The sequence below is a fragment of the Crocuta crocuta genome, unplaced genomic scaffold, assembly GCF_008692635.1.
Source record: "Crocuta crocuta isolate KB4526 unplaced genomic scaffold, BGI_CrCroc_1.0 scaffold197, whole genome shotgun sequence".
Lineage (NCBI taxonomy): Eukaryota > Metazoa > Chordata > Mammalia > Carnivora > Hyaenidae > Crocuta > Crocuta crocuta.
Window position 1 is genome coordinate 2597938 of NW_027532002.1, and position 23089 is coordinate 2621026.

Here is a 23089-nt window from a genome sequence, read left to right on the forward strand (position 1 = left end):
TATTGCAGTTATGATTAGAAAAAATAATTTGTAGTATATGAATTCTTTAAAATGTATTGTGGTATGGTAAGTGAACATTTAAAAAAATTACTATGTTCAAGGGTAACATGTAGTCTCTCTTGTGAAGTTTGTATTCTCCATGAGCATATTATTATTCAGGTGTTATGTTAACATATGTCTACCCTTTTCTGTTTTAGTGAGAAATATTTAACATTGCCAGTGAACACTGTCAACTTACCTATTTCTTCCTACATTATTTTCAGCTCTTGCTACCCTTTGAATCTATCCTGTTAACTGTACATATGTTATGATACATATGACCTTGCTTTGCTCTTCATTTTATCAACATATAAGGTCATTCTGTCTCTTTTCATATATTTTTGCTTGAATTCAGTTTTGTGAGATGTTACTGTTGCTAACCTAGATTTCTGTGGTCCACTTTATCTAACACATCTTGTTATCCTCTTTTATTTTCAACCCTTCGATACACTTTTGTCTTAAACATGTCTTTTGTAGATAATGTATATTTGAATTTATTCCTGAAACCCAATTTGAGCATCTATCCTTTAATTTGTGAATTTAAGCTCTTTATATATTATGGCAGTTACCGATATATTGGGACTTATTTCTTCCATTGTATTTGAGAGTTTCCAAATATTTTACTTGCTTTTTAGATTTTCTTCTCCTTTTCATTAGATAGACAGTTTCCTTATGCCATTAAAGGCACTGTGTGTTCTCCCTATTGATTTCTTAAACTTTTCAGAACACATTTCCTCCCCAACAAAATAGAGTATTTTGGAATTCTTCAACTCATTCCCACCACCCCTTATTTAGTTCCTCTCTCCTTCCATCTTCCCACTTCATGTAGGTATCATTTAGGATTTTAGCTGTGGGTTGTTATGTAATTTCCCCCCTCTTCTTTGGTTCTTGCTCTTTTAGACAATAATGAATTGAAGATGTAGCCAATGTTTTCTTATTTTTAAATGCAAATAATCCCACCTTCCCTGCATGGCTTTTGTGGGAAGTAGATGAGAGGATGTAAGCGAGAGCACTTGTTAACATGTAAAGAATTACATGGGTAATCGATTGTCATTGAAAAGGTGGATTTTATTCCAAGACCTGACCATTTGTTTAAAAGTTTATTTATTTTGACAGAGAAAAAGAGAGAGAGAAATAGAATCTCAAGCAGGCTCCAAACCATCAGCACAGGGCCCAGCACGGGGCTTGAACTCACAACTGTGAGATCATGCCCTGAGTGAGCTGAAATCAAGAATCTATTGGACTGAGCCACCCAGGTGCCCCTTTCAAAGAGTCTTTTCAATCCCTTTTTCAAAAATCAGAATGAATGTCTCCTTCTTCCTCACTCCATTGCACTTTGTCCCTTATAATTGACAGGTGTCTGTATGTGCTACCAAGCCTGCCCTTCCTAGAAGGCTCCAGAAAAGGAGACGGGTAGTGTATTTCATCAGGCTTAGCACACTGAGCAGGGAAACCCTAAGGATGAAAGCTATGGTATGTTGATGATAAATTGTGGAAGGCAGAGTGTTGTTGGAGTTCTCATTTGTCAGCGAAAGAAGGGAGACCCATGAAGTTGCAGCTCTTTAACAGAAGCAAGCCTGGCATGGGAACAGTGAGCTCTACAATGTAGTGAAAGCTAGTTTTCGATGCTATTAAGATTAAAATGCATTATTACACTATATGGCGTAATCTAATGGCACCTCACTCTATTCCTTCCTAGGCTCATATTGGCAACTTATTAACATCAAAATTCTTCAGTTACAAGGATTTTGATACTTTATTGTATACCTGTGCAGCAGAGTTTGACTTTATGGAAAAGGAGGTAAGATGTGATTTCTAGTTTTCCTTCCCCAGGTTCTGGTCCATTCATTTTTCATAAAGGGCGCTCCTGTTATCTCAGACTCTCCTCCGTGCTGTTACCTCACTTGGAAGGAAAAGGAAATTGACGGCTTTCAGGAAGATGTTCCTACTTACATTAGTACAGCACCCCGAAATGTATGGCCTTTTCTCATTTTGATAATTTAGAAGCATGCATTCAGACTAGCAATAGTTTTTTGGATGAGTAAACACAGAGGCATTTCAAGATGCCTCTTTTCAGGGACAGCATTAATTCAGTGACACTCCCAGGCTTTTACATTTCCATTCACTCAGTGGTTGTTTGTTGGAATAATCTCATTGCTTTGAAATATCATTGAGTACAATTTTTTTTCACTCCAACAGCATTTTTCTTTCTAAAACTGTATTCAGACGTTTAAAAGGAAATCAGGCAGTAGTGTGGTGGATTGTGAGATGGAAGTCTGCAGTACTATTCTTGAACACGTGAATCTCATTTTGTTCTTTCTCATAGCTTACTAGTTGCTCGTAGTGTGCTGCAAAAAGATATTATGAGGACCAAATGAGATACAGAGGAAGGTACTTTGGTATTTTAATGGTATTTCTAATAAAATATTATTTTGCAGTACTCAGTGAGCTGGTTTGGTTCAACAAATACGCATAAATGTGTCTTTTCTAACACCACCCATGAGGCCCCAATTTATTATGATATTTTACTATCTGTGAAACATTTTCCTTCAAAGCTATGTGTGTGCATGTATGATACCGGTCAGCAGTACTTTGTTGGCACTTTCATTTTCCTCCTGTTTCCCACTGGGTTCCCTCTGTGCCCTGACTTACACAGACCAGTGGATGATAGTGCCCCCACTGCAGAGTCAGACGTTCTGAATTGGGCATGTCCCGCAGATGTGCTCTTTACTCCAGTACCTACCAGTCTCCATTCCCAGGTTCTGGGAAGTATTGATGCAGAATGGCTAATAAAAATTTTATGAATGAATGTATTGAGCCCAGTGAAAGAATGGAAGGAAGAGTTTCTTGCAAGACATTAAAATGCGTGTTCACAGCAGCTTAAGACTCCTTCAGGCAAGTGGTAAAACAAGTAGAGGGTGAACAGCAGCAGAGCGTGAGGACTTGGTGGAAGTCCTCTGACATGATTTAGGGTACACAGGCCACTATCACCTGAGAGGAAGAACCATCAGGTAGGTGATAGAAGAAATTGCTTTATTGAGGCACAGCATGGCCTCAGTCAATTTGAAGACAATAGCAGAGCTGTTTGCAGCCTGCCATTCCTCATCTCCATAGGTATCTTCACAGGGACTGTGCCATAGCGGTAGAGTCCCATGCCAGTTTGGAGAGTGCATCCATTGTTTGATACATCCATGCGGTGGGGAAAAGGAAACACTTCAACACAATGCATATGAGAATGATTAATAAATTTGTATGCATATAACTTAAAACATCTGACATTAAATATTGCAAATGACCAAGTGGGATGATTTTTGCCATAAATATGACAAGGGAAACTAGGGAATAAGGTAGTGAGTATAGGAGATTGTCCTAATCAATAAAAAGTTGCAGAGGACTTTGGGTGCGTGGGTGGCTCAGTCGGTTAAGCATCCAGCTCTTGATTCCAGCTCAGGTCATGATCTCACAGTTGGTGAGATCAATCCTGCTGCATCAGGCTCTGCTGGAGCGCTGAGCGCAGAGCCTGCTTGGAATTCTCTCTCACCTCTCTCTCTGCCCCTCTGCCCTCTCTCAAAATAAATAAATAAACATTACAAAAAATTACCAAGGACTCTTACCCTTTCCCATCACAGAGAACACATCCCCACTCCTAACACATATGCAGAAATAGGTGAAGGGTGTGAACAGACAACCCACTGGGGCGGAAATGCTGATAACTGGTTAAAATGTGAAGTTGGTTGTCTCCATTTTATTTGTTTATTTCTTTGTTTATTTTGAGGGAGGAGGAGAGGCAGGGAGAGAGGGAGAGAGAGGATCTGGAGCAGGCTCCACACTGCCAGCACAGAGCCCTATGTGGGGCTCAAACTTATGAATCGTAGGATGAGGACCTGAACCAAGATCAGGAGTCAGACACTTAGCTGACTGAGCCACCCAGGCACTCCCTAAATTGGTTGTCTCCTTTATTTTTTCTGCATTCTTTTTACTTTTTACTAAATGAGCACATATAACTTTTATGCTTAGAACAAATCCAACAATTCATAGAAATATTAAAAGAATTTGTAATTCTAATATTGCACACACGGGTGTACACACATGAGTACCTCTCTCCCTGTGTGGTTTGTTTCCCTTGCATTTGTTCTTTTGCGTATTGGACCTTTTTGTATTGAGGAAATTGTATTCTTTTGTGTCCTTTGTATTAATACTTTTATATATTCACTCCAGTCCCTTCTGTTGGTTTCCTACTGAGAGTTATACTGAACTTAGTTTCTTCTTGTCCCTCCACTACTCCCCCCCATTCCTACTGTAATACTATAATCAGTGACATTATTTTACTTTCCATGTACTCTCCCCTCTGACCCCATTTTAAGAGATTCACTGTACCTTAATTATCTGCACATGTAACCTCTCATGCTATTCTGTCACCGTTATATCGCAGTCTTGTCGTAGTTCTGTAGGTTGGTGTTTTTAACGCTACGTGTTCTGGCATTGAAGCCTCTCCTGCCATTTCTCTATTGTGTGAAGCTTGCTCTCCAGTGGATTCCTCAGGAAGGGCCATAGGGGCAGTGATCCCTGAGTTTTTACATGGTCACATATTCTATCAGTGCCTTTTATATGTGAGGTTCTGGCTAGATACAAAATCTTTGGCTCATGTATCTTTCCTTTTTTTAAATTTTTATTTATTTATTTTGAGAGAGAGACAGAGACAGAGACAGAGACAGAGAGAATCCCAAACAGGTTCCATGCTGTCAGTGGGGAGTGACATGGGGTCCAAACTCATGAACTGTGAGATCATGACTTGAGCCAAAATCAAGAGTCAGACGCTTAACTGACTGAACCACCCAGGCACCCCTAAAAAATACTTTCAAAATAAAGTTTTGAAATGTGTTTTTAAAATTGTTTGAATTCTTTGTTAAATTGTTAAATACTTTTAACGCAGTTTTGACATACTGCCTTTTTAGGGTAAACACCTATATTTCACAACTTTTCTTAAGTTGATTGTTAGTTGTTAATAGCAAATGTCTAAATTTTAAATCATAGTTTGGGTTATATGATCTTTGTCTAGACAAAGGTCTCAGTAAAGATGTAATTTAAAATTTACAAGTTAGAAATACATATATTTTATAATATTAAATACTATACAAATGCTTGTTAATAGTAAAATAAAACCATAAAAAATCTCCTTTTAATGGGAATTATAACTATGAACTATGCATTTTGGCCTAATAAATTATCAAAATTACTTGTCTAATACAGAATAACAAGTGAGAAAATTGGACTAATGAGAGGGAAAATCAGAAAATACTACTTTGTAGAATTAAAATGTACCAGCATTTTTAATATGATTAAAGCTAGATTTCTCTTGATAAACATATTTGGGAAAGTGTGTACATTATTTAAGTCAATAATATAATATTGTTTTTGTGAGGGTAAAGTTGGTGGTAAGCAAATCAATTGCAATTTAGAAATTTCAAGCCCAGAATTGTTTAAAAGTATGAGTTCAAATGATTGAAAAATATATAGGATTGCAATGTGTCAGACTTTGTTATTAAATATTTCTGTAGCTTTTAATCTACTATTAAGAAAATGCAAAAGAAACTGGTGCAGCCCCTCTGGAAAACAGTGTGGATGTGCCTCAGAAAGTTAACAATAGAACTCCCCTATGACCCAGCAATAGCAATGCTGGGAATTTACCCAAGGGATACAGGAGTGCTGATGCATAGGAGCACATGTACCCCAATGTTCATAGCAGCACTCTCCACAATAGCCAAAACATGGAAAGAGCCTAAGTGTCCATCAACAGATGAATGGATCAAGAAGATGTGGTTTATCTATACCATGGAATACTACATGGCAATGAGAAACAATGAAATCTGGCCATGTGTAGCAACATGGATGGACCTTGAGGGTGTTATGCTGAGCGAAATAAGTCAGGCAGAGAAGGACAAATATCATATGTTTGCACGTATAGGAGGATTAGGAGGAACTTAACGGAGGACCATGGGAGAGAAGAAGGGGGAAATAGTGGGGGAGACGGAGAGAGGCAAACCATGAAAGACTCTTGAATGCTGGGAACAAACTGAGGATTGATGGGTGTGGGGGGCGGGGGGAGATGTGCACGGAGGAGGGCACTTGTGGGGGTGAGCAATGGGTGTTATATGGAAACCAACTNTCCCGCATCTGGCTCTCTACTGATAGCGCAGAGCCTGGAGCCTGCTTTGGATTCTGTTTCTCTCTCTTTCTCAGCCCCTCCTCCATTCATTCTCTCTCAAAAATAAAACATTAAAAAAAATTTTTTTTAATGCAAAACTGTTTTTCTCTCATAAACATTGGTTATGTGTGTGTGTGTGTGTGTGTGTGTGTGTGTGTGTGTGTATCTTGGGATCATGGTTATGATATTTAACCCCCACCAAATATCCAGAAATGCTCATGCTATTTGAAGGAGTCTTGACCTGTCTCGTAGGAATTCTTGTGTACAAAATATGCACAGTAATCTTCCTAGTCACATTTGATACTTACAAGTGTTCGTGTTTTCCAACTCAGCATTTTGGGGATGTTTGTTTCTGTGGAAATGTGTCTTCATTTTTATGATGGGAGTCAGTGGGTCTACTGGGTGGATGCTCATGTTTCTCTACTTATGCTTTTAAAAATTCACTTTGTTATTTGAAATTTTGTCTGGAAATATTTTTCTCTAACAAAGCATCTCTTTGAATTGCAGACTCCCTTGAGGTATACAAAGACGCTGTTGCTTCCGGTTGTTCTGGTTGTGTTTATTGCAATTGTTAGAAAGGTATGTCCATTACTTAAGAGCTCTTTCTTATAATAAAGCACTTTCTTGTTTCTGCCTTAGTACTTAAGTAGCTAACATGTACTAGGTTACATATTAATATGACACAGTACTTTAATGGATTTGTTGAAACATATTCTGTATTTTCTTGCTAATAGCCCTTGAAGAACATTATAAGCCTTAAAAATGTTGTTATCTGTCCACATAAAATAGACATAGAAAAAGGATGGCTCGGGATTTGATGATCATGTATTTTAAAAGACATGATCAAAGAGACCATATTGACCCAGATACAGTTATTTTTGTCTTTGTAAATTACTACTGACTGACTTTTAACTTTATGTGATATTTCCCTAAAACATTTAATATATGCCTTTCTAAGTCATTTGTGCAGTGCTAACTCCTATATTGAGTTTATTATTATTGATCAAGAGGAAAAAAATAGAATATTAACAATGTATTACCAATGTCGTTAAAATTGTTAGACTTCCAACTTGGCTTTGATAATGAAATTCTAAGCCCAGATTTAAATCAGGTCAGGGAAGTTCCCATCTTTAGCAAAGAGCAGGGGTGATAGTCTCTTCTTTTTTCTTGTAGGAGTTGGTGAATTCTGTAACTGCAAGTGTTCTAAGAGAATAAATAAAGATTAATCTGTAATCAAAAAAAATACGATAGACCCTAAAAGTTTTCTGATTTGTAGTTAGTGATTTCTGGGTTAACAGAATGTTGTATATTTGTAGAACATTTTGTCCTAGGATTATTGTTCACTTTATATATTTGTACTCTCCCCAGCCATATCACATGTGTTATTTCACCTGCTAATTTGACAGCTCTGTAGGGTACACAGATATTATTGCCCCCATTTTGACAGATACAGAATTAGAAGATCAAAGAGGTTGTTAACCAGCCTCACATCATGTCCATTAAAAAGCAAGGAAAAAACAGGTATCCGACTCTGCACCTTTCTCCCCTTCTTGGGTCTAGTGTAGCATTCAGTTTTGTAGTTGCACAAGCTTCTCAAATCTAATGAGTTTGTGGTCAGTTTCTGACATATGCCAGGCTCTGTGCTTCCTTTGCACTTCTGCATACTTGCGTAGGTATGCACCTAGTGGGTATTCGGGAAGTACCAACGTTGGCAATCCGGAATGCATTAAAAAGGCAGTAATCTGGATGGCTAGAGATGATGAAAGCAATTATGTCCGGTAAAAAAGCTGAGATGTTTGATTTAAAGAAAGATTCAAATGGACAAAGGATAATTATTTTCAAATATTAAAAGCCTACGCCTTGGAAATAAGATTACAACATTCTTTTTGGCTCCTTAGAATTATGGCCAGTTGTGGAAGGTTGGACTTTGGACCAGAATGGATCTGGGCTGACTAGAAAAGTGTTGTAGATTCAAGCAGCAGTTGGGTGGTTCTTCCAAGAGCTGGATTAAAACGTGTCAGCAGTGTCAAAGAGGACATCGATACTGGGGATAGGCTTTAGATTAGATGACCTTCCAGTGACTGCTAACTGTGCACACCAGTGTTCAGTTAGTTGTGCTTATCAGTCTCTGAGCCAGTTGTCTGGGTATGTGTGCATGATTAAGGAGAGGCATTGCCAGTGACCTTGGCATGTGGAGTTCGCTGAATGCGGACTGGAAGCCAGGAGGTTAGGTTTCACGACCTATTAATGCTTCCTAGTTGTTGTCTGCCTTTCAGGAGATCATCTAATCCATCTGAGCCTGTTGCTCATGTACCAAATGAGGATAAGAAAATCTCTTTGAACAGAGTTGTTAGATATTAGATATAATCAAGTTTTGTACAAATCATGTAAGATGATTTGTACAAAACATGTAAGATCATGTTGTTGTAATGATCATTTCCTGAGTCATCTCTTATTTCTGTACTTCTTATATTTTTAAGTAGAGCTTGAAAATTTAGAAGGTACTTTAGTTAAAATTTTGTTTTTTCCCAAAACCGCTCTTAAGTGTTAAAAAATCTATTTGCAGATTATTAGTGACCTGTGGGGTGTCTTAACTAAACAACAGACACAAATGAGGTAAATATGCTATTCATCATTTTGTTATATTATCTATTAAGTAGATATTTGCAAGGTATTAATTTTATAATTCATGTGGTAACTCACCATTTGATCATTGACGTTTTCGATTATTGTCATTCCCCTTCTTTGCTTTTCTCATGATTCCCTATGCATGCAGAGCTCAGCACATTACTTACTCATACCTCAGATTCCATCCATACAATTTGATATTAGGCCTACACATAATCTGTACTTGAAGGACACTGCTTTGTGCTTCAGTTTATCAGGGAAAAGAAATTATTCTGTTGATGGTTTATGGACCAGTGGACTGCCTTTTGAGAGAAGAGCAGGGAAATAGGAAACTGATTTCATACTTCACTTTTTACACAAAATAAATTCCAGATGGATTAAAGATTTAAATGAAGGAAAAAAACTAATGCCCCAATATTAAGCAAGAGATTATTTTAGGACTTTTAGGATGAGAGAAGCCTGGTTAAGTATGACGTAAAACCTGTAAGCTAGAAGGAAAGATTGAAAAAGCTGAGCAGATAAATATTTTGGTTTGATAAGATACCCTAAGCATTGTTCAAAGACAAATTGGGTACAATATTCACAATATATGACAAAGGACAAATGACCGACATATATAAAGGACTTCTATGAATTAACGGGAAATATGGTAAAACCCCATTGGAAAACGAGTGAAGTACACAAAAGAGGCAATTGAGAGAAAAATAAATTCTCGCTTTCCCTTTTCCCACCACACTCAAGTCTCTTGGACCTTCTTGCCGCTCTGTAACTGTGGCATGCTGCTTCCTGCATCTGCAGTGTTGTGCTGCTCATGCCAAGGCCGTAATTGTGCCTCTGTTCCCCAAAGTCAGGCTCTGTACGTGGCCAACTCCTTTCATTTTAGTGTTAGAACATTACCTCCTTCAAGAAGCCTTTCCTGACCTTCACTTCCGTGGAGATTCCTTGTGTCCTGGCTTGTCATTCTTCATCATCACATGCCCTTATCTTCCTCTCTCAGCATTTCTCACCATTTATACTTGAACATCTCCTATGGCACCACCATTCCCCAACCTCTGTCTTCACTGCTCATGGTGTCTTTGTAGTTAGCCCATTAAGGACTACTTCACACTATGGGGCTATGCACTTTTATCTCTGCCTCAAGTGGTCTTCCTGAGGGTTGCTCAATCTCTCTGCTCCTTCAGGCCTTGCTCAAATGTCACTCAGTGACCCCATTGATTGATATACCCTTTCCCCATCCCCCTCTGCATCTTGTGCCCTGTTTTCACTCTCTCCACAGTACTTGTCACTGTTTCACATATGTTTACTTATTTGCTTTTTGTTTCTCCCTTGACTTATATGTAAGCTCCGTGAGGGCCAAGGTTTTTTTCCCCATCTTATCTACTGCTGTGTCTCCAGTGTCATTGGTGCTCAGTGGGATTGGGGATGGATAGATCTGTACCCTGTAGTCCTGAACGGTCCATTTTAGTAGGGAGAGACATGATCATAATAAATGAACATTTTTGAGGAAATAAAACAGGGAAATGGAGTTGGAGTGATTATGGAGAGGGGCACCAAATATGGGATAGCAGGGGAGGGGTGGCGGCAGGGCCAAAGGGAGATGCAGAGACCTCTAAGCGTGCATCCTTTCCCAGGAATTAAAACTGTCAAGCAAAACTAAATGGAGAATTTTGTGGCTATTTGTATATTCCAGAGCCACTGCTGAAAAAATCTTTTATGTGGTTTCCTAAATTATCTTTATAGCAGCTACAGCTTGTGGGGGAGCTCAGGTACCCCTGGGGATGGGAAGCAGGGCAATAGAACTATGAAGTCTTCAGGGCTGCCTTCACTCCCCGCCCCGCTTTGGCGGCACATCTCAGGGAGGTAGCCGGTACACCACAATGTGCCTTTTATGGGCCCAGGAATTGTCCATGTAATCAAATCTGTGAAGTATGCAACACAGTCAGTTTCTTAAAAATAAGCCATCTTTTCAAAGATTATGGCACCAGTTTTGGTTCATAGCTTTTAGTTATTTTTCTTTACATATATATGTACTTGGAATGTTAAAGACATTGTAAAATTTCTATTGTAAGATAAAAATGCAAATAAATGAAGTGCTTCAATAATGATTCAATAGCAATATTTCTTATTCCATTTCAGAAAACACCAGTTTGATCATGGAGAGGTAAGGACTTAACATTACTGAAATTTACTTTATTTCAATGTTTGTATATATATATGGACTTTTCTTTAAGTTCCAGTTTCTAAGTATTGGTATTTATCACTCATCATCTTCAAAATTGGCCTATATGTGTTTCTATCAGACTGTCAGAAACATGACCTTTCATTTGTTAAAATAGTTAAGTAGGAACCCCATTGGGTCTGCTCTGATCATCCTCAGGAGATCTAGTGTATTGCTGAATGCATGTGGAGGGTCTTTTGCTTGACTGGAGATGATTTTCCTCTCTCCTCACCTCCCCCTGAGGCTTTGGAGGTATGACTGGTTGCTGCTCCCATCTCCTATGGATTCCACCTGTTTTTATTTCTCTCTGTTTGTTTTGTTTTGTTTTGTTTTTACTTGAGGTATAATGGACATGTAACATGATACTGATTTCAGGTGTACGGCATAGATAATCAGATTAGTACACATCGTGAGATGATCACCACAATAAGTCGAGCTAACATCCATCACATACATAGTTATAAAGTAATTTTTTTTCTTGTGATGACCTTTAAAACTACTCTCTTAGCAACAGCACGGCGACTATAGCTAGTAATACTGTATTGCATATATCAACCTGATTTTGGTGACTGTTCCAAGGCAGACTCTGGAATCTTAAGTATTACTTAGTTTTCTTTACCGCTTTCCTGTGTTAATCTGATGGTATCATCAAGGTAGATTCAGAAATGTGGGCCTTGGTAACTATGGCCTTATCCCTGAGCAGAATTCTAGAACCACTTGCCTTAGTGACTTGATGATTTTAGGCTTTTATTAAAACAGAGGGGTTTGAAAGTGAACTTTAAGACTCATTTATTTCAAAAATTAAAGTATTGTTGCCAAGAAAAAGTATTCTTCTGGGTGTTCATCTATTTAACAATATAGTAAACTCTAGGAGTAAAAAAATATTTTTTCTTTATTTCAGCTAGTTTATCATGCATTGCAACTGTTAGCATATACAGCCCTCGGTATTTTAATTATGAGACTAAAACTCTTCTTGACACCACACATGTGTGTTATGGCTTCTCTGATCTGTTCAAGACAGGTAAGATGGTTGTTATGTTGACCTTGTAGCTGCTGTGATCACTCTACCCCAGCCTATGTCATTGAATGGTCTAAAATAATATTGAATAACTCAAAATTATTTAAATTGTCATAGTTAAAGTTCTTCATGGTTTTATATTAATCTTTCATAAAGGGTAAGGGCCAAAAAGGGTCATTTATCATTCTGATTTCTAAAATATTCCTTGGCTTACAACAGACACTCAAATACTCTAGGCTGAATCATGAATGATCACTACAGATGTTGATAGAAAGCAGAGCTTCACTGTAGAAATATTTTTTTGTTATTTTGACATTCCTATCACAAAGAATTCTAACCAGTGATTTCAAGTTACAGTTGCTTTCAAATAGATGTTTTTTTTCAGTATCAAGCTTAATTTCTTTTGAGTATACATTTGTATGTACATCCTTGCCTTTTTAAAAGTTGTTGTGCACCATTTTGGTTATTTGTTGCTTATTTTCCCTGGATAACTGCATCCTTGATCTGTATTCACAGATTTATGCTTCTGCATCATGCCATCTTTTCATCAACCAATTAGCCAAGGTCCAGGAGCAGTACCTCTTTTAAATTTAACAAATATTTGCTAAACATCTATACCAGACTCTAGGGATGAAGGTAGAATGGTAAATAGGAAAATCAAAAAGCAAAAATATATATATGCCCTCAAGAAGCTTAAAATCTAAGTCTAAAGACATATAGAGAAAGTAAGGAAATAATGAATAGGGATAAAGTGTTATTATTGAGTGGAAAATATTCCATTATTTCAATATTTCCATTATTGAATGGAAAAATCAGCTAGCCTCAAGTTTCCCAATCAGAATGTTGGTGTTGTGTTAAAGAGGGACGGCTTTCCAGAGACCAACCTGCCTTGGGATGAAGCCGCTCTTCCTGATTCCTACAGGCTGGGACAGGAAAGGAGGCTGGTGGGAAGCCTTGCATCCTAAATCCTAGCCCGCCCCATGGCTAAAGATAGAGAGCATAGCCCCAGGCCGGCTTCCCATGTGTGGGACCTCTACAAACACATGGTGGGGGAGGGCACTCAGAAGGACCCTTCATCTAGTTGGGTGCTCTTCTGTTGGTCTTTTGAACTTCTGAGTACTTAAAAAAAATTCTTTTAATGTTTATTTATTTTTGAGAGGGCATTAGCAGAGGAGGGGCAGAGAGAGAGAGAGAGAGAGAATCTGAAGCAGGCTCTAGACTCTGAGCTGTTTGTCAGCACAGAGCCTGACATGGGGCTCCAACTCGCAGACCATGAGATCATGACCTGAGCTGAAGTCAGACGCTCAACCAACTGGCCACCCAGGCACCCCATGAGCTTCTAAATACTTTTTAAACGAGAGACCCTACATTTTCTTTTTGTATTGGGCCTGTCAAATTATGTAGGTGGTCCTGGCATCACCTGAATCTGGAATTAGAACAAATTGAGAGAAGAGCTTCTTTTTTTTTCTTTATGTTTTTATTTATTTCTGAGAGAGAGAGAGAGAGACAGCGTGAGCAGGGGAGGGTCAGAGAGAGAGGGAGATACAGAATCCAAAACAGGCTCCAGGCTCCAGGCTCTGAGCTAGCTGTCAGCACAGAGCCCGACGCGGGGCTCAAACCCACAAACCGTGAGATCATGACCTGAGCCAAAGTCGGACGCTCAACCGATTGAACCACCCAAGTGCCCCGAGAAGAGCTTCTTAAATTATATCCCACCTATATAAGGCTGATGGTAAAATTCTTTTAATCCCCCTGGTCATTGTTTCTGAAACTTTTTGTTAGGATGATTAATCCTTTATCTGAGACTCCACCAGAGGCTGTGTTCTTCTCTGGGAAGAACTTTTGTTTATTTGATACAGGTTGCTTTGTACTAATTACCAACATATTCTTAATTTGGTTTCAGCTATTTGGGTGGCTCTTTTGCAAAGTACATCCTGGCGCTGTTGTTTTTGCTGTATTAGCAGCAATGTCAATACAGGGTTCAGCAAATCTACAAACCCAATGGAATATTGTGGGGGAGTTCAGCAATTTGCCACAAGAAGAACTTATAGAATGGATCAAATACAGTACCAAACCAGGTAAGCTTTCCTTGTGGTTTTTCATACCACCACCAAATCTTAAACCCAACCTACTTCCAGTGGCCTTTCTAAGTAGTGTTGCTTCCAGATTATTCAGAAAAAGAGAGATATCCATCTTGCTTAAGTGGTTTGCAAAGGAAGTGTTATATAAATTTCTTAGTAATCTATTTTGCTATTTTCCGTAAATGCTAATGCTTTTTTCAAAATGTATCCAAGTTTTTACATTACATATCTTAAAATAAATTTATTGTGCTTATTATGAGTTTTTAATCTTAGTCCTGCACGTGCTTTCTTGAAATGAACTCTTGGAGTACGACATTTTATCCAAGGGAGATTTTATTGTTGTCTCAGTATCAAATGACTGAATTTTAAATCATTTTCCAGGATCCCTTGCTGCTGTAAAACTTTCCTAGCCAATTTGATACTTCTTTCCTAGGAGCAGAAAAGATTTCTAAGACATTACAAAAACATACAAACAAAGAAAACCCCAGAAATCCTCAGTGATGAAATGAGGAGGCTCTAACTTCCCAAGAAAATCGTTTACCCAAGCCAGTTTGCTGATAGCCATTTTTCCAGCCAGCCAACTTCACTCTGGTTCTTCCATTGAATCTTTAAGTCATGAACCTCTCTGGGCTTCCATTTTTTCACCTGGGAAGGGATTGGGTTGACCAGAAGGAGGCCCTTGTGACGCTCACTGAGTCTCTTCCTGGGACCTTCTTTCCGGCTTTGCAGACGCGGTGTTTGCAGGTGCCATGCCCACAATGGCGAGTGTTAAACTCTCTGCACTTCGGCCCATTGTGAATCATCCACATTATGAAGATGCAGGTTTAAGGTTAGTACACAATTCTCATGTTGCCCAAAACAAATTTCCCACACAAATAGTGAGTGAGGGAACCAGCAAAATAACGACGAGTGTTTCCAGAGGGCTGTGGTGAACAGGGACTTATAGAGCTGGGGAGAAAACAAAGCTGAAGTAAGAGGGCTAAGTTAGATACAGACTGTTAAGGCTCCACAGGGCAATAAGACTGCAGCATGTGCTGCCTTCTGTATGAGGCGGCAAAATGAAATCATAGTGTGTCCGTTTCTCCAGGTGAACAGGACTGCAGACATCCAGGTCTTTGTTAGTTGTCACCGTCATTATGCTCGCCGGAAGATTCATTGGCCTCTAGCTTTTATGAAGTTTCCCTTTTGGCTATTTTTCTTGAATTCTGAAGAGTACATTGAAATGGAATCTCATTCAAAGAGGATTTTATTCTGATTTTCACCTGTGCAGCCTACTAGAATGATCTTGGGTTTTTGTTGTTGTTGTTGTTGTTTTACCATTTTTCATAAGTTAGAGTATTGTGTTCTCTTTAAAAAGAACATAGATTTAATTTTCCTGCAATTTCTGGGATAGGTCAAGCTAAGCTATTCACTTCCTAAGTGATTGGGTGTTTCCTGTTAATATATTCTCTGTGTAACAGTGAAACATACATTTTATAAATAAAAAAAACTTTTTCATTAAAAAACCAATTTCCACAAGGTTATTTTCAGAGCAGTTGTGTGAATTGGTTTAGGTGTTTTTTTTGCTGTTGTTTTTTACTCTAGGACCAAAGTGGAGGGCCATTTATGCCCATTATTGTTGCTGTCCACGTCAGGGCTGTGCTGCAGCTTTAGTCTGGTGGCCGTGCATGCGTGGGCCACCCTCCCACACACAGCACACCTCACTCTAATGTATGATAGAGTGATGGAGAATCCGAAATGAAAACAAGCAAGCAAACGAACAAAAAGACTAGGTTTGGAAAGGAAAGGGTTCACCAAACTGCACCTCTTCTCCTAGGAGACTCATGCTGGTTCTAAATGTCCTTTTTACCTCCCTGGAGCCCCTGAGCAGCAACCCTGAGAAGAAAGTTCTCTTGACCTGACTCTTCTGTAGACTCTTTCTTCTTGTTCCGTTCAGTACTTTCGTCCAAATAGGTTGATTGCATCCTTTTAATATTGAAAATCTTTGCCCAATTATTTTTCTTTAAAGAGCCAGAACGAAAATAGTTTACTCAATGTATAGTCGAAAAGCAGCTGAAGAAGTGAAGCGAGAATTGATAAAGTTACAAGTGAATTATTACATTCTAGAAGAGTCCTGGTGTATAAGAAGATCCAAGTGAGTATTCAACACAGTTAATATTTTATATGCATAAGGCATGAAAAATTAATTCAGTCTTATGGCAAGTGCTTTACTAGTCGTATGCGTGAGATATATATATATAACATTTAGCAAAGTATAAGTGGAAAGAACTTTTTAGATCATTATTTGAATTGCAATTTTTTCTTTTCTAGTCATTATAAACATGTTTCTTTTATAATGATTTGCATGTGTATACAACCTTAAACGTATTATATTGGCACTGGTTGATAGCTTCCCAAATTGCTCGTATCTGTCTGTGACGTTTTTAAAAACTTATTTAAGTTGAGTGTATTCTCTTTTAAAAAGACTTGCAGAGTCTGAAACCAGTAACGGAGAGTCTCACTGTAATGAAGTCAGACAGACAGATGGCCGAGAGTCAGAGCCTCCTCTGTGCGCACCACCTCTCTGCACGTCACCCCATGTCCCGTGAGAGATGACCTCCCCCCCCCCCCGGGGCCNAGTGGGAAAATAATTAACTTTAACCTACATTCTGTTGGCATTATAGTTTTTAAAACTATTTCCGCAGAGAAGTTCACTAGGCAGAGTACAGCAGAAGTTAGTAAGATCATAAAAGCAAATATGACTTTTTTTTTATAGTTTATTCATTTTTGAGTCAGAGAGAGACAGAGCATGAGTGGGGGAGGGGAGGAGAGAGAGGGAGACACAGAATCCGAAGCAGGCCCTAGGCCCTACTTTGGTGCTCGAACCCACAAACCATGAGATCATGACCTGAGCCGAAGTCAGACGCTTAACTGACTGAGCTCCCCAGGCGCCCCAAAGCAAATATGACTTGTAAAAGTGACTGTTTAGAAATGTACCTCGGTGACTAAAGCACAGACGACTGTAGCTCCTTGCTGTTAAAATACCAACGCATTGGATTCATGAGGAGCACAGACACGAGCAGTTTCGTTAGAAATTAAGAGTATTTTATGGAGAACTTTTATTTTTAAAATTCTCACTACTCTTTAAACAAAAGCCTTCAGGAGGCTGCTGTGTTCGTTCTTAATCATACTTATTCACCATGCATTTCAGTGACACACAAGGGTGTTAAGACAAAATAATTAAATATTGACTCAGGAGTGAAAATAATTCTGTGACACAGTAGCTGTCAACATAGCCCACAAGGAAACTCAAACAACTGTTGATTATTGAATAATTTTCCTGTGAATATGTCCCAAGTGAGTTGAATTTAATCAGGATCTATGGAAAATGTTTATGTTCCATAATTTAGAAAATGTTTTAGGTCCTTATAAACAGAAGAATATGTATGAAATTCATATACCCACTTTTAATTAACTTTGTTACACAAATTTAGGACAAAAGAGTCATAAGCATCTCTCATAACAATTTTAGGAGGACATTGTAATAAAGGAATGGTAGGCTGACATTTGCAATTAGAAGAACTTAGTTTCTTGACAGAGATTTCCACCAGCATTGTGATCTTTATTGCCTTGGGCTTCACTCCCCAGTTGGATTATCAGCCTGAGACGCCTATAGGTTACTGGAACATAAAAATAATGTTTTACGACCTCTTTCTTCCCATGCTAATGATGAGCCTTGATTCAGGATTCTTCATTTTTTTCCCAGATCTTGCATAGTGTTTTGAATATGTGGAAACTGTAGAGATCGGAGCACTTTATATTCTAAGATGTTGATGGAACTCCTTGGATTTGCATCACTGTAGTAGTCTCATGTGCTGAGGGGCAGATCACTGTTTTGTACACAAGGGATGAGAGACAAATTTAGGAAGTATGGCAACAAATCTTGCTCGCTAAGCAAGGTCAGCAGTGAATTCACTGGCTTTGGATCTTCTCCATTTAGTGCCCACTCCTGGGCACCAAGACTGAGAGTTTGGGGTGGGAGTGCACACTCAGTTTCCCATCTGGATCTCGGCTTGCCCCTGTTGTATTTTTTTGGCAGGAGTGGAGAGGAGGAGGCTAAAGAAGTGACTTTCTCTAATCTGTTTCCTCACTGCGTAACTAAAACAGCACTCTCCGTCTATTACAGGATTTAAACCAGACTGATCATAAATCTCAGGAAACCTTAGACAGGTGCACTCTGCTTAAACCTTGAAACAAAACACAAGCTGTGCTTTCTGTTCTGCCGGGGAAGCAAATGGGGAACTCAGACAGAGGAAAGGGAAGAAGGACTAATATTTAGTGCAGTAGGAAGACTGCATTTCTTGACAGAACTTTCTACCAGAACTAGGATCTTCTTCAATGCCTTGGCCCCCACTGCCTATTTCAGTTATGCCTGAGACATTTGCAGATTACTGGACAGAAAAATTTGTCAGAACAGGGGTAGCAGATGGAGAACTCAAATAGGAGAAGAAAAGGAAAAGGACCTAGTATTTCACACTTAAGCTGTGACCAGCACATTGGTGAACACTATATTTATGTGATCTCATTACCAGGGGCTTTACTTTTAATTTTTATTTTATAAAGTTTATTTATTTTTGAGAGAGAGAGAGGTGGAGAGAGGAGAACAGAGGATCCAAAGTGGACTCTATGCTGGCAGCAGAGAGATCAATGCAGGGCTCCTACTCACTAACTATGAGATAATGGCCTGAACCAGTCAGATGCTCAACCGACTGAGTCACCTAGTCGCCCCACCAGTGACTTTAATTGTGTGACTTGATTATTCCTTAAATACTTGACACCCCATGTTCAAATACAGGTACAAAAATACACTCAAACGCAGGTTGTAGATGAGTTTTTAATTAACTACTCTTTTATTCTCAGTTCTCTGCTTTCTTTCTCATTAATTCTGATAATAGAGTTGACATAAAATTAAAACACATAAATTCAGAAGAAAATTATTCCCATTTTCAATAATGCTATTTAAAGACCTAGCTGGCTGGCTTGGGGGCGCTCCAGTACATGCAGGTAAAGACTAAAGGATGTTACACTCAGGCAGACAGAGCTTACAGAGGCAGCTCTTACCTTCTCTCTTTCCTGAAAGCAGTTGAGTTCAGGAGCTGGGTAGTTTCTACTGCCTGTATGTTTTGTTCTCTACTACCCATGGCCTGCAGTGTTGTAACAATTTGGCCTTGGCATGTGTCAGAAAGTTAAATGGTAGAAAACCCAAGCCCTGTTATTCTATCATATATGCTCAGTGTTGGTGGAATCTAGTGAACAGTCTTCCTGGGAACATTCACTGAGAGATAATCTGATAGAGGCAAAGTAAAAATTGTAAAGCTCTGTGATGTGATGATGGTGCTGCTTCTAGAAATTTAACTTGCAGTTGTGGGTTCAAGCCCCACGTCAGGCTTTGTACTGACGGCCCAGAGTGCCTTCAGATTCTCTGTCTCCCTTGCTCTCTCACCCCCTTTTACTTTCGCTCTCAAAAATCAATAAACATTAAAAAAAATTTTTTTTAATGATAAATGGACCTAGAGTTGCAGGGCTATCTGGAAAAAATTAAAATTAAATCTCTATCTCATACCATACAGAAGAATTAATTCCAGATCAGTTATAAGTCTAACCGTGAAAAGCAGACTCTAAAACTTTCACAGAAGAACATACAGTGCATAGTCTCATGATATGTGATAGGGAAGAATTTGTTAAACAAGACATAGAAATCACAAGTCCTGAAGAAAATACTGACATTTTCGAATATAATAACAAAAATCTTCAATGTAACAAAAGCCAAAGAAAAAGAAGAAGAAGAAGAAAGAAATTTGTGAACCCTTTTGAAAGCCAGCAGTTATATATACTGCTTTAGATTTAAAATAAATGTTAAAGCTATCTGCAAAGTTATTGGAACAGATATCACATAATATCAGTTTTACTTCTATTCTTCTTTATAAAATATATTGCTTTTAAAATTTAATTATGAAAAAAAATTAATTGTGCATTTAGCTAAAACTTGAGCTGAATACCACAGGGTTTTCTTTACATTGACTCATTCTTGGAGACAATAGTGAGAAGTTGCATAAATGTGAACTAAGCACATCTGCCAATTACAATTTTTAAGTCAATATAATATATTCCCTCTTAATGTGCTCTGGGCACAAGGCTAGCTAGGTGCAGTTTTCCTCTCTGAGTCCTCATAACATGGCCGCATCGTGTTCATTCCTTGTCTGACAGACCTGGGGAGAGACTGTGAGCGCTCCAGCGCCATATCCCTGCTAAACAGCTGATGCTGAACTGAAGCAAGATCTGTCTTACCCCACCACCTGCATTCGCGTATTTTGTACGTCTGTTTCTTTCTTTATAATCCATTTGCTGCATTCACCTTGTTCCAAAGAAAATTTATGGCAGCTTAAAAAAAAATAGATAACTATAATAGGATTTTTTAAATGAAGGGAATTTACATAGAAAAAAGGAAATGAGGGCAGGAATATAAAAAGTGTGCTCTGCTTCATCTGTCATATATAATGTACTTTGATTCTTAATCTGTACATTAATTTTTCTAGGCCTGGGTGCAGTATGCCTGAAATTTGGGATGTGGAAGACCCTGCTAATGCTGGGAAACCCCCCTTATGTAACCTCCTGGTGAAGGATTCCAAGCCACACTTCACCACTGTGTTCCAGAACAGTGTTTACAAGGTCTTAGAAGTTATAGAAGAATGACTGCTGCCTACAGAGAAGTACATCAGTAATGGTTTTAACATTTTGCTAATAACTCATGCCTTGTTTTTAATTCAGATCCCAAAAACTTTTATAGGTAACCGTTTTCAAATAGAAAACACTTCATTTGGTCAATTTGAATGTCGTTCTGATTGTAAAAATACTTACACCTTAATCAGTTGGTTACTATTTCAATGCACCCCTTAAAATTTGCTATGCAAATGAGTATATATGTTTGTACCTGACTTAAATATTTGTTCTAAAGTGAGTGAGCAAAGTTACCTGTGTAAAAAACACGAGGGCTCATGACAAGGATGATGTGAAAGTATCGTGAGTTCTCAACTACGTAGGGGCTGATTTTAGTTTATGGACTACTGATGCCCCTTACTTCTTTTTCTGCCTCTTTGCTCTTGTCTTTTGGACATTTCAGTGATTGTTGTAAGCTCCTCAGTCATGTCAGCCCCTGTCACCAACTTCCATAAAAGCAGATGGGGCAGACAAGGGTATTTGCTATGTGGACTTACCTGTTTATTTCACTTCTTGATGTTCTTCTGGTTCTTGTTACTCTTGTTAGTGAAGCATTTCCTGCCCATTACTAATCCAGATTCTTGGACCTAGTGGTCAGGACCGAATTCCTCTAACTACCAGCTGTGTGACAGCGTGTCTTCTCTCTCTCCTTCTCTCCTGCTTTCTGTCCCAGTGTTCTTTGTCAAATAAGTGTTATTTACTCATTTAGTTGCTTAGGAAGTACTTATTCTTGGTTAAAAAACCTTAATGGCAATCGTGTATTTTTCTCATTTTTAGTATTATTCAGATGTTTATATTTTAATACCTTTAAGCCATTTAAAAATTTTTTCATGTTTAATTGTAGTTTTAAGAACAACTATTTTGAATGACTCAAATGTAGTGTATCTACAAACTAATGTATTTTGAGTAGACATAATTTACAGTGGGACAGTAGATGTAGTATATGTAGTCTTTTTTGACTATTAAGATACAATAAAACATGACTAATTTTTCTGTCAAAAAAGTAAATGAATAATGAGAAGCGAATGGAGTTTTTATATTTTACTTTCTAAAATTGCCTGTCTTTAGTAAGACAAAGCCTTAAGCCTTATGTTATAATTTTGATCCCCAAAACTATCATTTCAGTACGAAGAATGACTATATTCAGCCTTAGTCCTTATTTTTTCCCCTTCCTATTTATTTTTATTTTGAAAGATTCCCAATCCTGCTCTGAATTCCTAGTACGAATTTCTGTTTCTTAGAAGTTAATTTGTGTGAAATGAGATTCTTCAAAACAGTGAATCCTCCTAGTTCTGAGAAACGGTTTTAAGGTTTTAAATTCTGAGCAAACCATGACTCTGACGGACTACACATTTAATTATACAGTGTTCTCTTTATTAACCGCAGGCAGATTAACCTCATTGCGGACTGTCCTTGAGACCCGAGTCCTCAGGGATGGCTTCCCGTGCCCACTCCTGGGAGCCACTGAAGAGCTGTCCCCTTTCTGCCTTCTCACCAGAGCCCCAGGACCAGCCTGGTCTGGGGGAAGCACTAGCTTGCTTAGAGCAGACAGCTGCGAGGACAGCCTGGGCGGGGAGCGCGCCCCCGGCCTGCCCCGGAGCCGCCTTCCCGGGAGCCTCCTTCCGGCCCAGCCTCCCTGCCGGTGTCTTCGGGTGCCCGCCCCCTCCTCCTCGCTTGCTGGGTGACTTTGATTTCTTGGGCCTTTGCCAGTTTCAGAAAATAGGGAAGCAGCTGGGGACTTGCGGATTGGGAGTCGAATTTGAGCAATGATGCAGCAATCCAGAAAAATGGGAAGAGGGCACTTGAGGCCGAGGCGGAGGTGGCTGAGGGTCGCGGCGGGTGGGAGGAGGGAGGTGTGCTCTGCTCGACGACTGTTCTGCACCCACATATGGCTGTTTGGTACCTCCAGCGGTTACAGGTTTTTTTTAAAAATGTACTTTTAAAGCCATTCTCTCTCCTCTCCGCCCTACCGTAATTCGCTTCCCAATAAGTTCACATGTAATGATTGGAGATTCTGTACAGGAAAAACATGAAAACACTGTTTTGACTGTTTCACATGCCAGGAAAAGTTAAAAGTGGTCAAATTAGGTTTTTTTCTTCTCCTCCCCCCCCCCCCACCCCCCCCGCCCATCCCCCTTCCCTGG

General features: G+C 38.9%; 1 protein-coding gene across 3 annotated transcripts in view; it reads left to right on the plus strand.

Annotated features, from left to right (window-relative positions):
- The window catches only part of DPY19L1 (dpy-19 like C-mannosyltransferase 1), a 101814-nt gene extending 78739 nt beyond the window's left edge, over positions 1–23075 (plus strand). The window contains exons 14-23 of one of the 3 annotated variants that reach the window (XM_077775326.1): positions 1739–1840; positions 6752–6823; positions 8811–8860; positions 11009–11033; positions 11992–12111; positions 14012–14186; positions 14919–15018; positions 16198–16323; positions 20765–20946; positions 22332–23075. In XM_077775326.1, the coding sequence (XP_077631452.1) occupies positions 1739–1840; positions 6752–6823; positions 8811–8860; positions 11009–11033; positions 11992–12111; positions 14012–14186; positions 14919–15018; positions 16198–16323; positions 20765–20921 (927 nt within the window). In that variant the 3' untranslated portion in view covers positions 20922–20946; positions 22332–23075. Of the gene's footprint in view, positions 1–1738; positions 1841–6751; positions 6824–8810; positions 8861–11008; positions 11034–11991; positions 12112–14011; positions 14187–14918; positions 15019–16197; positions 16324–20764; positions 21060–22331 lie in introns of those variants that run through there. The other 2 variants (XM_077775327.1, XM_077775325.1) reach the window with 2 other exon arrangements.
- The last annotated feature ends 14 nt before the right edge of the window (positions 23076–23089 follow it).